The sequence below is a fragment of the Pholcus phalangioides genome, unplaced genomic scaffold (assembly GCF_987345545.1).
Source record: "Pholcus phalangioides strain wild (caught in Gottingen) unplaced genomic scaffold, Ppha-v1.0 ptg000007l_1, whole genome shotgun sequence".
NCBI classification, from domain to species: Eukaryota; Metazoa; Arthropoda; class Arachnida; order Araneae; family Pholcidae; genus Pholcus; species Pholcus phalangioides.
The window spans coordinates 15,127,129-15,143,284 of NW_028301600.1; the positions used below are offsets into that span (position 1 = coordinate 15,127,129).

The 16,156-nt window shown below is 35.9% G+C and overlaps 1 protein-coding gene across 1 annotated transcript in view; it reads left to right on the forward strand.

Moving 5' to 3' along the window:
* Positions 1–16,156, forward strand: part of LOC149084956 (sodium-dependent transporter bedraggled-like) — a 58,887-nt gene that overhangs the window by 8,854 nt on the left and 33,877 nt on the right. The window contains exons 2-4 of the mRNA XM_089232700.1: positions 12,367–12,767; positions 13,777–13,908; positions 15,700–15,852. Coding sequence (XP_089088826.1) covers positions 12,485–12,767; positions 13,777–13,908; positions 15,700–15,852 — 568 coding nt within the window. The 5' untranslated portion in view covers positions 12,367–12,484. The remainder of the gene's footprint in view (positions 1–12,366; positions 12,768–13,776; positions 13,909–15,699; positions 15,853–16,156) is intronic.

A 16,156-nucleotide genomic window follows, 5' to 3' on the forward strand; every position in this document is an offset into this window, starting at 1 on the left:
CGAAAAAAATTTTTCCTCGATCAAATTAAAACAATGAGTAAAAATAACAAAAGAATATTTGTATAAAAAATTGTTTATGAATGAAAGTTAATTTTATAAGAATTTTCTTTGCCTCCGGCCTACCGTGATAATGAATCGAATCATTTACGTCAAATACACTATACATAATAACATCGCTATTCCCTTCCGGCTACTATTTCTTAATCCTTTTCCATTTAATCTTATTTGCAATATTTTATCTCAACAGCGAAACGACTCATTCAAGTGTGACTGACCACAGTTCTCAACTGTTGAAAGCATTTATATTCCGTATATTATGTAATGGAATTCGAACAACTAAACTGTCCAGCCATGAAAATAAAAAAATCATTAATTTATTCCACACAATGCGTTATTTTCTTTTATTTGGAACTGCATACGGTGGAATAAAAATAGTTAGCTACTATTTATTTGTCATCGATGGTTTTGTAATTCCAATTGTTGATCCTTAATTTATCGTATGCGCTAAGAATTAGGTCAGATGAACTGATTAAAAGACGGCTTTGACGACTTCCAGTATTGCGTCAAAATTGACTGGCGTCGAATTCCGATTCATGGTTATATTCAGATCCAGCTCAGATTTTGAAAATCGGATTGGAAAAATGATTACTTTGATTAGAAAACAAAGAAAATGTTTTTTAGCCGCGTATATTGACATTCACTGATATCCCTGTTAAACTCTTTCGCTTCAATGTGATGACATAATAGTTTTAAGCAAATTAGTAATGACGATATACTAGTGCCGCTATAGGGCGAGACGTGTAAAAACTAGACTTATGTGAGTTCTTATCATCATGGAAGTGGTTTAAAAAATGCGATCTGACAATCTTTGAGCACGTGTGATAGTAGAAGAGAGTATCAGCAAAACGGCTGCGTGTTCCTGAGATGATCAAAAGCAGCTGCTGTGAAGGTATGTATAGACTTAATTATCAGTTAAAACACCAGGCAACAAGGTGCAACCTGTGGCCGTCATTAGTCATCAATTATTTGGGCTGAAAGGAGAGTTTCCATGTAGAATAGAAACCGAGCCGCCCTTAGGGGTGTGCGACAGGTGCGGTCGCACCTTGCTCCGCGTTTAGAGGGGGGGGGGGGAAGGACGCACTTACGGGTAAGATAATTTCTTTCAAAATTCTGAATTTTCATCTATTCTGTAATTCTGGAAGTCTACATTTTCATCTGAAAAGAAAAAAATTCTGAATTTTTATCTCGAAAGAATTCTAGATATAACTGGAATATTACTATATTACTAGAAAGTAATTCTAGAATTATTTCTTTGAAAAATTCTGAATTTTCATCAATTCTGTGGATTTAATATCTTTTTCATTTACCCTGAATTTTCATGGGTGCTGGGATTAACTCTGTCAATTATTTTCTTATTTTCGATTCATCGATTCTGAACTTTCATTAGTTCTCAGACAGTTTCTTTCATTAGGTCCTGATTTTAATTGGTTTAGGATTTATTCCTTTTATCAATTTTAAACTTTCTTCAGTTTGAAATTTTCGTTAATTTTTTTGTATTAATTTAAAATTATTTGCGTCTATATTTTTCAGTATTCCTGTATATTCTGTAATTTTATATGAGTTTTGTATGCTTATTTCCCTCTCCCACAGGATATATGAAATCGGGGCTAAGGAGCCCGAAATGATTAAAACACCTCTGGCCCCGCTATTATTTTTGCACCTGGCCCGTGTCTGGTAAGCGCGGCCCTGAATTAGAAGGGTGAAAGTACCTCAGATATCTGCGCATCTTAATTTAAGACCATTTCCTATTCTCTCCCAACATTTTCTTTGCTGTACGTATAGTGGAAATAGAACTGAAGGCTCAATCGAACCATTTTGTATTAATACTTTTGCGCAAACCATCCAGTATTAGATAGTTAGTTATTGGAATGAAATCGGTTGATCGATGATTAATTATATTTTAGTTACATCACAAAGATGGCAGAATTAAAATGTGACGAAACACCAAAAAAGCATGGTCCCTATAAAAGCAATATAACCCCTTCACTATTCTTGGAGCTAGTGGAGACAGCGGTATAGTTTGTGCAATAGTTGCCGTGCTTTGGCTCTTTAATTTTCATAGAACTATATCTGACCAGTAGAACATATTCAAATATCATTGTTGATTATATATGTAAAGGTAAATGTGATAAATTGGTTATTATACATAAATATGCGGTTATTATGCATACTTATCTACCAATCGTTTTGGTAAGTTTGATAAATTTATCACTCTTACCGGTGATTCTGCATAATAACCAAGTGTCGTCGGTAAATTTGATAAATATGGAAAAAAAAAATCCAAATAAGTCTAGTATTCATGATGAATATAGTCGGACCCCGATATAATGATAACAAATTTTACGATCATACCCCGATATAATAATAACAAATTTTACGAAATTTATGAAATTTATCCACGATGTTTGGTACTATGCAAAATGACCAGAAAAAGTGATTAATTCAAGGAAATTCATCAAATTTACCAACTACGTTTGGATACTATACATAACCGAAGGTAAAAGTGATAAATTTAAGGAAATTTATCAAACTTACCGAAATGGTTGGCGATTATGCATAATTTTAACTGTCAGACCAGACACGACCCGGGTTCTGTCCGTTCCGGAATGTAAGCCCTTTACCCGTGTGGGTTGGGACAGAATTTCAACTGGATTTATCACATTCACCGTAACATATACATACATCCTTTTATGTCGATGCTTTATGTTATTAATTTCAACAAAATCTTGTGCCGCATCATAGTGCTTACGTTGTTCAAGATTATTTTCAAAAACTCGAAGGACGAAGAAAAACTGCTTTATTGGCTCTCACTATCTCTAAATGTCAATATGATAGAGTTTATTCAAAAGTAATTTGAGGGTATATCTCGCGAAAGACAAAGTCGCGTATACAAAGTGGAATTGGAACATGGGTAAAACAGGGACAGGGGGTTTTCTTTAAATTTACGGTATACGAATCAATTTAATTGGTCATTTTTACTTTCAACTGTCCTCAATCGGATGATGATTGGCCGGTTCTGATGAGTCTGAATCTTTTCTGTGCTGAAGATCCCACGATTATAGGCTGATAAGTTTTTGGATAAAACAGTCAAACTTCCTCTGACAAGCAGCATTCTTTGTCTATTTTTAATAAAAACTTTGGTAATAAAGCCAGAGAGTTCTAAACATTCCTCGCATATCATATTGATTATAGTGGCATTAAAATCTTTTTCTTCAATTAAAATTCTGATAGCATTCTCAAGGTGTTACCGAAAGATATCCATTAGTGAATTGAGAGGAATCCATAAGAGGATTTTAAGGAGGCGAGATATCTCGTCAATGCCGTTTAAAGAGTTAAAGGAACATTTTTTAAAATCGCGTTGAGTGAGATCACGCGAAGCGAGGAATACCCTTACTCGAAATTGTCATTCAATTTACTTTCAAATAGTATTGCAAGCAATCAAAATAGCATTTGTAGTAAAAGAAATGTTAGAACATAAATTTTACCGGTCATTTCACAAATTTTTGACATATATTTCGTAGAAATCTGCGCTTAGTTCCAAGAAACAATGGAAAAAGATGAAAAGTTCAATAGATTTCGCGTGTGAGTACGATAGACCTCGAAAGAAAAAAAAGCATTTTGTATTCGCAGCTAGACAAAGAGCTTACTTGAGTTCACTTCGCTGTTGTGTGTTTCGAGGTCTATCATATTAGCACCCACATGCGACATCTATTAAACTCTCCATTTTATTCATTGTCTATCTAGAGACCGTCAACGCCAATGACCATTTTGTCCAGGAAACGAATATATCAAATACTGAAAATTTAATGGCGGTCAATGAAATTGCCTTCAAGGGTGACATTCTTCAGCAGTTTGCGTTTTTTTCCAAATTCATAACTCTTTTTTATGATGTATTCCAATGTGTGTTTTTTTTTTTGCATCTGCAAGTTCGTGTTTGTTTGCGTGTTTGTTTTCACTTACCTTTCACAGGGAAATCCCTTGTCACAAGACAAAACCTTGTTTTTATCGTTCACTGAAGCATTCATTTCCCCCTCCTTCATAAAAAAAATATTGGTCAAGGTCGACGATACCAGCTTGGCTAGTTTTCTTTACCGCTCTTCTATCTCTCTTCTTGATAGTTAGTTGTAACTACGAAAGCTTCCACTGAAGCAGATGTTCTTTCACGATAGGCTCCAAAATATAACGTATATTGATAGTATCATAGAATATAGAAGGTAAAGGATAATTACGAGAATCATTAAGAAGCTAATTATGAACATTATTTCGGATGGAAAGTTTAAATGAATAAGGAAAGTAGCGGAAAGTCTGGATTCCATTGAGTGAACTTCCGTTGTGTGAGGAATCACAAATTACACAAATTATGTTAAATGAATAGAGAGAAAGAATGATATATATATATATATATATATATATATAGGCCTACCGTAAATATTTGTCGTTTTTATTGGACGATAATGAAATCTCATTCACCAAGTTCATGAAATTAATTATGACACAATTTACAGTATCACAGTACTACAGTACTCAAGTCTCGTACTTATTTCTAGGCGTAAGGAAGCCTACGACGCGATTGTAAGGAAACACAGGCCTCCCACACTTTCAAGTGTTACAATGAGCACGCACACATTTCTCTCATTTTTAGTGGTATGTAAGCCTTCTCCGCATTCCAGAGTGTAATCTAGGAGATATGCAAGCTTCCAATTCATTTTCATGGAAAAGTAAGCATGGAAAGCAAGCTCTCTTTACACATTTCAATGGACGAGCAAACCTGTCACGAATTTTCAAGGAATACGAAAGTATCTTACTCATTTCAAGGGGTAACTACGCTACCCCTCTACCCCAAGTACTATTTATCCATATTTTTATGGACATATTTTTCTCATCCACCTCGTTGGGCATTTTGCCTGTTGTGGCGTTGTATTTGTATTTGTATACGCATTTCTAGGTATAGGCAAGCCTCTCATGAATTTGAAGGGGTCTGCAAGTGCCATACACATTTCACGGGAGTACACAAACCTTCTATACATTTCAAGGAGTACGCTCGCCTGCCAAGGGTATTTGAACCATACATGGTTGGTATTCACTGATCTAGGGGGGTTTACTGAAAAATGGCTGCAAAGAATTATACGCTACATATCGTAGAAGCATCTCTGTATAAAGTGTGCAAAAAGAGGTATCTTTCAATAGATAATATGTGATATATAATATTCTATAAAAAGTTTTCTACATAGCATTTCACACATGCTATATTGGATTTAGGTGAGGGGAATGCATAGAGACCAATCAATACGAATGATAGCATCACTTTTCAATAATTCATTTATGGTATGTCTCACGACTGAGTACATAAACGGATACAGTCCCCCAAACGGGAAAGCGAAAGTATGCATATTGAACGGGGGGCGACTTTCCACCTCCGCCTTCCCACCCATGCCAATAATACAACTTCTTCACTGACCGGGGGTGATATGAGCATGAGCAATTATCTCTCCCCTATGTATCCACCTACGATTAAGTATAGCATTATCGTCCATAAATAGGAACTTGGATTTGATGGTGTTTGTTTGGAATCAGCCCTGATTTGGAATAGGCATACTAGGTAAAGGTAACCTCATTGCAATTGTAATTTGCACTGATCGAACCCGAAATATCATAGAAAAAAAAAAACAAAAGACCGTCGTAAGAGATGAAACCACCAAGTTACTCACCATCATCGTGATTACATTGATACATATCTTATATTTTTATCGACGTCACTAACGGCTGCTTCATATATAATGAATGGACAGAGAGCTCAGTACGGATGACCATTCAATTTGATATCTTCAAGACAAGAAGTTCGAAATATCGTCTTAGGCCGGGATTACACTATTATGCAACCAATAAGCTCATCGGTTGCATTCGAACAAATACAACCGATCAGCTCATTTTCTCCATTTGTCAAGTTTTATAAAAAAATAGTTTTTTAAAAACTTTTATAGTGTAATACCGGTCTTCAGTAAAAGTTCTCTTCTATATTGATCTCTTCTCTTGCAGTAATATGAAAGTAACAATTTCTCTTCAGATCGGCTGACGTCAAGAATCGCTCACCAGACCGGATAGACTCCAATCAGAGAATAGCTCACTACACCATTGTTCCATGGCTCGATTTCTGAGATTCTTACACCGCTGTAATCAGTCATTTGTGTCCACATCACCAGTCTCCTCAAAATAGACTTGGATGGAATGCAACGATCCATCGTCCTTTGAATGGTCTACTACTTTACCACACACCAACTCCGGTCATATCGCCATACAGCAATTTTCTACAGAACGAGTTGAGTTGGAAATTAGGTGCATCTATCGGTAGTCACCTTAAGCTCGTAGGGTAAAGGTACTTGTTATTTGCATTCTTCTCCAGGATCGAATCTGCGTTCTTGACGGCAACTTTCATGGCGGTAGACGAGCATTTTACCACTGCATCACTCGGGTGCTCGAAGAAAAAAAATGGTCTGAAAAAACAAAGGCGCATTTAGCACGGCCTGTATCCTACTCGGGTTCATACTGATGCGTCTCATTCCATTGTACTAGAGTTCCTAGAAACTTCTTTCTGAGCACCTTGTATTTTTTCCGACCGTCTGTGTGTTTTCCTTTATTGCTTTTTTATACTAAATAATTTGTCTGAGGAATGACTTTTATTTCCCCAAGAAATTACGGGATTTTCTAGGTGAAATTACGGGAAAAAAACCAATGCGTCTAGTAATTTTGCATGCCAGTGTATAAGCATACTGTAAAACATTTAATCTTCCAAGATTTAAATTTAAATTTCTCTACACTTACAAAACGAGTGTTGCTTTTATCTGATTTCTGTAGAAATTTAGGCGCATACTCCTTTCAGCAAGCTCGTACTTTTTTGTCTCCAGAAAATACTCAATAATGTATGTATATTTTGTTCTGATATTTGTTACCAGGCGTTGTATTATGACGTGAGAATAAACAGCTACAAATCATACACACCAACTGCTATATTGTTTTTCCCCGTGCGCAACCATTGTTCTTATTTTTATTTATTTTGACCCGATGACCGAATGATAAGCGGACCAGTCGTAAAACCAAGGTCATGGGTGGTAGTATGCTATTTCATTCAGAAAGTAGATCCCGGAAAGTTACCTATGATACTTATAAAAACACCGTCCGTGTGAGGAAACCACAAAAAGTTTCTACTATCATCGTCATTCCATTGATATCTTACATTGTTATCGACGGCACTAACGGCTGCCCCATATATAGTAAATAAAGGGCTTTAAGAAGTAACAATGTATTTATTCAGGCTACTCTTATGAAGGCTTCAGGTAGGCATTGAACTTTTATATTCATACAGTCCTATAACTATAATTTAGCAAAGGACTTTTTTCAGTCTTAATGTCATGCCGCGGATATAATGATGTAGTATTCTGTTAGGGGCTTTTTTTTCCGTGGTGTTGTTCTAAAGAATTTTTTTTGTATTCTGCAGTGCCTTTTGAAGGTGCCTTCAAGGTGCAAATGCGAATCGATCTCCCCATTAAAAAAGTCTCGCTTCAGAGAGCAACAGGCGTACAACAGTACGAATGTTTAATCACTACACTTCTCTCACAGTTCCGAAAAATAGGTGGCAGCACTGTAGCAAGCATTACAGAGAAACAAACTTCACGTTAAGTTCACAACGCATACACACACCTTCAAACCGATGTGCCAATTCGTTAGAAGTTCCGCAGAGGAATGTGTACGAGGTGCATGTCTGAAATAGTAACAGTAGTAGTAGTGCCTTGTGAAGGAATAAATCAATAGGACACCGACCAAAGCTTAATTTAGATCAATTCATTTGTTCTGAGTTTCTCTATCCACATATGGGGCAACTTCTACCCATGCTACCCCAGCCATCTTCGTTCATAAAGATTTATATGCAGCACTTTCACGTGTTTTTTATGTTAAAGAGTGCCATATACCAAAGTCTCGGCTAATCACATTAGGTCCATTCAAGGCTCTAATACTGTATTAACCAAAAAGCTCTTTTAGTTTGATGTCAGTGGTATAGCCTAACATCTACGGTATTCATCTGCTGACTCAAATCTGCATTTCTGCTATCGTTGATTCTTGGGGAAACATATTATTCCATAACACAAGCCCAGCCCCACTTTCTGATCTTATTCAGGGTAGTCTTAACGCGTGAGCCGAATCGGGCATGGCTCGGGAGCCTCAATGACAATAGAGGGGTCTCATGGTAATGTGATGTGGTGCTATAATTTCAGTGAGAAAGTGAGAAAGCATAAAATTGGTAGAAGATACTTTTTCTAGACTGATAGGGGATTCTCAAAACTTACTTGACCCGGGGATCCTATGTTCCTCTTAAGACGGCCTATTCGCCCTTCAGACACTGAAGGAAACGGGTTACCACTGTGGCACCGCCGAAAAGAAAGAAATTCTGTGTGTGTAAGCTGTAACTAAAATAACCGTAATCTCCTTCATGTTATATTGTGTGTTATATATGTTATATATGCAATCTCGTTATATTGCGTGCTGTATTTTTGTTGAATATAATTTTTTAACCTTTAAATGAATAAAGAAACGCTACTGAAGACAAATAAGTACAAAGTAAACATCCCCGGACTCCCGAAAATAATGTCACTTCCCTATTCATAAAAAGGTTTCAACAGCTGGCTGATGCGAAGATGAATTCAGGAAAGAAAATTCAACTGCCTCTGCGGGGAATCGAATCCACTTTCTCTCACTTGCCGGGTGAGCGCGGTAGATTATTACGCTACAAAGGCAACGAACTACTTTCCTTATAGCTCGTGTGCACTGAACGGGACCATACATGGACAGCCATGATTAACTCAGTTCAAAACTCACGTGATGGTGACTTATCCGAAGATGTGATGTCAAGATGAAGGTTTCAACAGCTAGCGAATGGGAAGATGAATTCAGGATAAAAAATTCAACTGCCTCTGCAGGGAATTGAACCCACGTCAGAGGCAGCTGAATTATCTTTCCTGAATCCATCACATCAGAGAGGTGTTGAAACTTTCGTACCACCTAATGGGTGCCGTTGTCGAAGGCAAACAACACAGAAACTCTGGGGATCTCGAATAAGAAGCCATGAATGTGGTTTTTTTTTAGATTCAGCGATGAAAAGACTCAGAATTTTAATTAGGTCTTTAAGAGATTTAAGATATTTCAAGGGGAAGCAATCTTGAATCCATACATACATACATACATAATTTACTTGTCCCCAGTCAATTGCGATAAAATTATACAAATTAAAGTTTAATCCGTTGACTTTAATTTATACAAATCAAATTCAGTAGATAGATTGTTGATGTGGTCATTCTTTTTGCAGCATGGTCATTTTATGTGCACCAGGGATTTTCAGAAAAAAGCCTAAAGTTTAGAGCAAATCTGATTATCCCATCTAAGGGAGCTGTTTTTTTATTTGTGAAGGAAATGCGTGCAAATGTAATAACGGTAATAAGAGTTTATTCATATTAATGAAGTGATTTGAAGATTCGTCTTGTATGATCGAATAAGGAAAAAAATATGTAAATAAATAAGTGGCACACGTGAGTCATTCTCAATAACAATTGCATCTTATCTAAAATAAATTTCTCAAAGCTTCTTTACATCAATTTCATCGTTTTTCCTCTTGATTTAAACACAAGAATGTTTTAGTATCCGTATTTCAATAATTGAGGTTTGTTTGACTGTATATGAAGGAAATGTTTCAAAACCTTGAACAGTAAAACTCGATATCACTGAAAATTAATCTATTGTTTTTGCGATTATTTTTAATGAGCTCTCAATTGGTTTTCATTCCTCGTCTATTGCCTATGTCTGAAACCATTCCCGTCGGTTGACTCAGCCATACACTCATTTCCGTAAATAGAATCATGTGCGTATTTTATCGCGTAGAAGGTATAAGTAGAGGGAAGAAAAAACTGTTTTTTTGTCTGAATACTCAACCAGTTAATAGTTCAATCGAAATTAATATGACTTGACATTCAAAACACGCACTTTTCTAGTCTGTGATCTTTAGATGTCATCATCTAAGGTTTTTGTGCGTTTCTTTGTAAGTGAATATCCATACATCACGTACGGTAACGTTCTGATGTAAAAAGAGCCTGTCAGAAAGATCAATCCATACATGAAACTAAATTGACAAATTATAAAGGGTATTTTCAACCACATATCCCGTGGCTCTAGGTTACTGGAGAAGTTAATATCAGTAAAAAAAAAAGCTTATTTTATCATAATTGTTATTTCCGTTTTCATAGTTTCCTATATGATACACAGGAATGTATTCATACTGTAGGTGATTATGAAGATTCGTAATAATTCATTTTCAGTCATCGAATATATAGTAAAACCCTAATAAGTCGTCAATCTGGTTAAGTCGTCGTTTTTCTTGGATCCCGTATAGCTTTCATAGTCATGTTCATAAACACTCGTTTGCTCTCGTCAATAATTTCGGTCAACTCGTAACTATGGAAAAATTTCAGAGAGAGGAACAAATAATTTCCACGGCTCCTTTCAAAGGAAGAGCTTGATAACAGCATTTCCATATGGTCAAAAGTCACTATAAAAGCCTCATGTACCAAATTGTATAAAGGACACTTCAGTTCGTGAAATGAAGCAAAAGATTGAGATTTCATCGACTCGATCTTATTTGAAATTAGATCATAAATTTAATTTTTTTTAAATTTCAAAACTTAAAATTTTAAATAAGATTGAGTTAATGAAATCTCAATCTTTTGCTTCATTTCATGAACTGAACGGTTTCCTTTATTTTGAATCAATTTTTATTCAATTACATTGATGTAATGCTATTTTATCATGCGAGCAAGCTGTTTTTAATGCATTATTTTGAAAATTTGTTAAAAAAATAAGTATTAGAGGTATGTAAAACTTTATACTCATATAGGATAGCATACACAATCAAAAATGTGTGTAAAAAATTTGAAATAAATCAATGGTTAAGTAGTATTTTTAATGATATATATTTCTACTAGAGCATGGTTTTTCCACCATGTTAAAAGGTATGAGACCTCTTAAGCGGTCATCATATTTCATTTCGATAACGTGAGTGACGACTTATCGAGGTTCTTGTATACTTGAGTCTTCTTAAATGCATATAAATTGAAAATATCGACGACGGATTCGTCGGGCTAATTTACCAGACCTCCCTGTACCTAATAGCCACAAAGAAGTTCACCTGAATAACGTTATATGCAACAAAGAAATATTCCAGTTAGTACGAAGCTTCAAACTTGATGATGACTAGATGTTGAAGGTCAAGTCGGCCAATGACTTTAGAAAGCTGCTGAATCACTATAACTGCAGCTTTCTGGCCAAGGTTTGTGCGACGCCCCATTAGCAACATAGAGCAACACTTCAATTCATACCATCAATTTCTGTCAAGGATAAACCGAGTTCGTTAAACCCATTAGATATGCCTAGAGATGTGTGTGTAATTACTGTATTTTATGTTAAATTACTTAAATAAACAAGTAATATACTGTATATTTTTTCTATTTATCAACGTTAAGCCGTATACTAATTTTCATTATGATTAATACTATGTGAAAGTAAAGTTGACACAAAATATAGTGAAACTTTCCTTTAATTCATTATTTTACTTCCGTCATTATTTGTTTAGTGAAAAATTTTCACGAAAAAGTTGATCAAATTTTCTTTATAAAATTTGCGATGCTAATATTTTTTTTATGGCCACCTAATGCACAGGGTTGTCAGAAAGTTTCTTTGCTGGTTTGGAAGGCCGTGCGGGAGGCTGTAATGAATAGAATGATGCCGAATTTTAGAAATCTGGTTTTTTTTCAGCATGCGCTTGAGATATCTAGCATTTCACAACTGCGGTACACAACGGTTACGGTTATGGCTACGAAATTTCGAAAAAATGCAATGGCAACAACTCATCAAATTTTGTTGCTTAAATCGGCACAAGCACACCAAGAGCGTTGGAATTTTTGCTTTCTTTCTCGCGTTTTGGCAAAAATTTTTTCGGGAGGTCAAAGCGAAATATGGACCTTGCTGTGAAAACCCCTTTGTTTTCCGTGCTTTATTTCTTGACTTTCCGAGGGTATTATGCAGACCTATCTGGACTTAAATCAAAAATTCCAAAGTTGATGGTGTTTCATAGTTCTCGTTTCGATTACGCAATAAAATTTGGGTGTGGCCAATGCATTTTTTGAAATTTTCTGAGCACTCAATTTTAAAATATACAAAATAGGTTTGTTTTAGCTGAACATATTATTATTTCTTTCTGTTAATCTTCAGGTTCTGGTACTACGAGACCTGTGATGAACCACAGTGAAACTGACGAATCAGTGATGAGCACCATAATAATGAAGACAGTCTTCGATGTCACAGCTAGGTTTTTTTGCACATAACAACGATGGCGAAGAACGAGCCTGCACGTACTCAGAGACCTAGTGTCAATACCCAAGAAAGACAACGAGATCAACGATCCAACTCCACCAGAAATTCCAGAACTCCGGGTCAGACAACTGCTACGGAAGACATGCCCAACATACAGCAGTTCGTAACGATGCAAGAGTACAGACGCCGTTCCAAAGAACAGTGGTCAAACAACTGGTGGAGTTTGATGCCTTGTGTGAGCTCTATTTGTGGAACAGCGTGCCTGATACGCATAGCGCTACAAGTCATCCTTTTCAGAGGTCAATATTGATGGTATTTTTGAAATTCAGAGTTATTGATGTTTTTTGCCTGTGCCCCCCCCCCCAGCTTATACCAGTACCACTAGGGAGTCATATGGCCCCGGTTGAGAACCTTTGTTCTAGAGCAGGGGATCTCAACCATTTTATCCGCGACCCAAAATCAACAATGACACATTGGTGTATTTTTAATTTATAAAAGCTTATTAATTCAGGGAACATTTGACTGTTAAGTATTTTTCTTCGGAAAAGTAAAAGTACTTCCATTCGGAAAATCAGGCACAATACTATATACGTAATCAGACTGTCAGGTACACACACTTACACTTCCAGCACAACTCGCTCGGTAGTAAATTGCCATGGCGATAGACCGGAGTTGTGCTCGGTTTGAAAAGAAAAAAACCCTGTTGGCCGCACTGAGGAACTTGTTGCCTCCGTTGCAGGGGCATGTTCCCGGAATTCTCGAAATTCAATGAGCCTGAGATGTGAGACCTGTATTACAGTTCATGGATGACACTTTGAGAACACCTTTGACCTCTGTTACTTTTTTTTTTTACGATGCTCATTTATTATTAAAACGCGTGTTCACTTACGCTCCCTCTTCTGGCGTTTTCTATGTACCCTACCGCACGAGGGAAGCATTTTAATTAGTTGCTAAAATGTATAAATAACTACTAAAAAAAATTTATACTCAATCACTAAAATTCATACGATCAACTCATAATTATTATTTTTTTCAGATCATTTACAGCGATTTTTGCATAGTTAACGAAATAATTCTCTCCCCCCCACTAATTTTTTAAAGTAAACTTTATAATACGACGTGATAAATATGGTTCATTTCTTCCGTAAAATGAATCGAAATTCACCGAATTTTAATTGCGAACAAAAATATTTTAGAACGTTACACAAATTACCACCTAATACTATTTTTTATATTTGCGTTCTGGTTTTTCTAATAATCTTTGCCGGATTATGATATTAATATATTTTTTTCTAATGTTATTTTTAGGTCCTTTTATTATACAATTCACATTGCTGTCATTATTGATTGGACTGCCTTTCGTTGCTTTGATGATGGCTATCGGTCACGGGCTTGGCTCTGGTATAGTGGAAATGTGGTACATATCACCAGTTTTTAAAGGTATGTTTTCATTACTTAAGGAGCTTATTTTCAAAACGGAACATTCCACTTTTGGCTAAATTTACGGTAAAAGTGAAAAAAAACCACCATTTTATCCGGGTTGTTTGGGAAATGGACTGCTTTAAAAAAGTAGAAAATTGCCCAACAGGTAGCATAAGGGATTGGTATAAGAGTATTTAAGTATTATTGTTTTTGATCAACATTCAAGAGAGAGAGTTATCTACATTCATATTTTGGAAATATTCCGTTTTGACAGAAAATTAGTGGAAATGTTAACTTTTGATCAAAATTCGAGCTGAAAAATTGGAAATTTCTGCGCTCCCCGTTGATTCCAGAAGGTTTCCACCTAGCCAAGTAAATTACCTTTATTCTCCCTCGTAAAACACGATCACTCTTACAGTAGAACCTCCCATAACGGGCACTCCCGTTAGCGGACACATCCACCAACGGACACTTTTTTTGAATTACGTCGATATGGGACTCAATGTATTTTACTATCCATTAACGGACACTCCTCGTTAGCGGACAAAATTTTCGGTCCCATGGGTATCCGTTATCGAGAGGTTCTACCGTAGAATAAGACTATGAAAGTAATTCTGAAAAACGTGCCGTTTTGAAAAAAAAATCCTTTAATGCCAATAGGACAACCGTTTTGTTTATGTTGCCTTTTGAATGAAAAATACCGAAGTGAATAAACAAAGTGGATACGTTTCCTTTTGGTAGAAACGACCAACTTTACATTGTGACTTAGACTAGCATTTCTCAACCTATGGCCCGCGGACTAGAGGTGGTCTGCGACAATGGCATGAGTGGTTCGCAGGTAGATTCAATAATTTAATTCTCATTGAATGAAAAATTATTCAACCGCTGTAATATTGATATTAGTAATATCCATACGGGTTCAATTAAAAATATATCTTCATACTTAAGTTCACTCTACATCATTGAGTGAAATGCGGGAAATTGCGATCGTAAATACGGGATATCACTAAATTTTAACAAAAATGCAATTTATTGCCTTAAATGAAATTTTCTAACTATGCACTTGTAAACTAGATGAACGGTGGGGAAATTTTCTCAGCCACCTCGTTGGGCATTTTGCCTGTTGTGGCGTTGTATTTGTATTTGTATATAAAAAGCTGCGAAAAATCACAGGAAACATAATGTATTTCCCTCAACAAATATTCAAATGACCATATTTCATTGAGAAAAATACGGTAAACTGGGATCTTAAACATGGTGAAATACGGGTCATCGTTATAAAAAAATGTTCCACAGTAGGCACAATCAGCATTTTTTTTTTTAAATTACTGAAAATATCCCCAGAAAACCATTGAACCTGACAAATATGTGAAATGAATATCTATATTTTTTGCCATAATTATCACAGTATAATTTACAACTGTTTTTTTTTTAAACGCCGTTTATTCACGGACAAAAGTATAAAAAAATCGGAACAACGAAAATTGCAGGAATGTCCCGTAATACGGGACACAAATGGTCTGTCGAATTGTTTCAGACATTTCACTGGTCCTTGAGTTCAGAAAGTTCGAGAGACTCTGATTCAGACCAAAAAAGTTCCCGTTTGACTAAGCCTTGTTGTATAATCCAACAGAGCTCATCCCAAAGATTCAGAAAACGTTGAAAATTGCATTTCGAAAAAAAAGTGGAAATGTTCTCTTTTGAAAATAATTTATGATATAGTTCGATATTCAATGATTTTAACAAGTACCACAAAATAATAATAATGTCAAGTTTGTTTTTTACTTTGATTTTGTTTTATTTTTACAGGCATTGGACATGCTTTTCAAGTTTATTACGTATTGGTGGCTATTTATAACGTTTCAACATTTTCCTGGATTGTATCATATCTAAGTGATTCAATTGTGAAGAACACAGAACATTACAAATGGTCTAATTGCTCAGAATATGCTTATGTAGAAGGTAAGATTCACACAGATAATATATGCTCAACCCAGGCCCGTGGGGCAAATTTCGCCTTTGGAGTCTGACGTGGCCCGTGACTTCAAACCTAAATTTGTAAAAATGAACTAAGTGGAACATTTTAACATATCACTAAAGTGAGCTGCAGTGCAGTTCCACATCAATTAAGTGATCCGCGGCATATTTATAGATAAGTGATCCACGGCATATTATAGATAACCCGTGACACAGTTCCAGAGCACTTACGCTACCCGTTGGTACAGTTCCACATCACACAAGTGGCATATTTCTCCATCACCCAAAT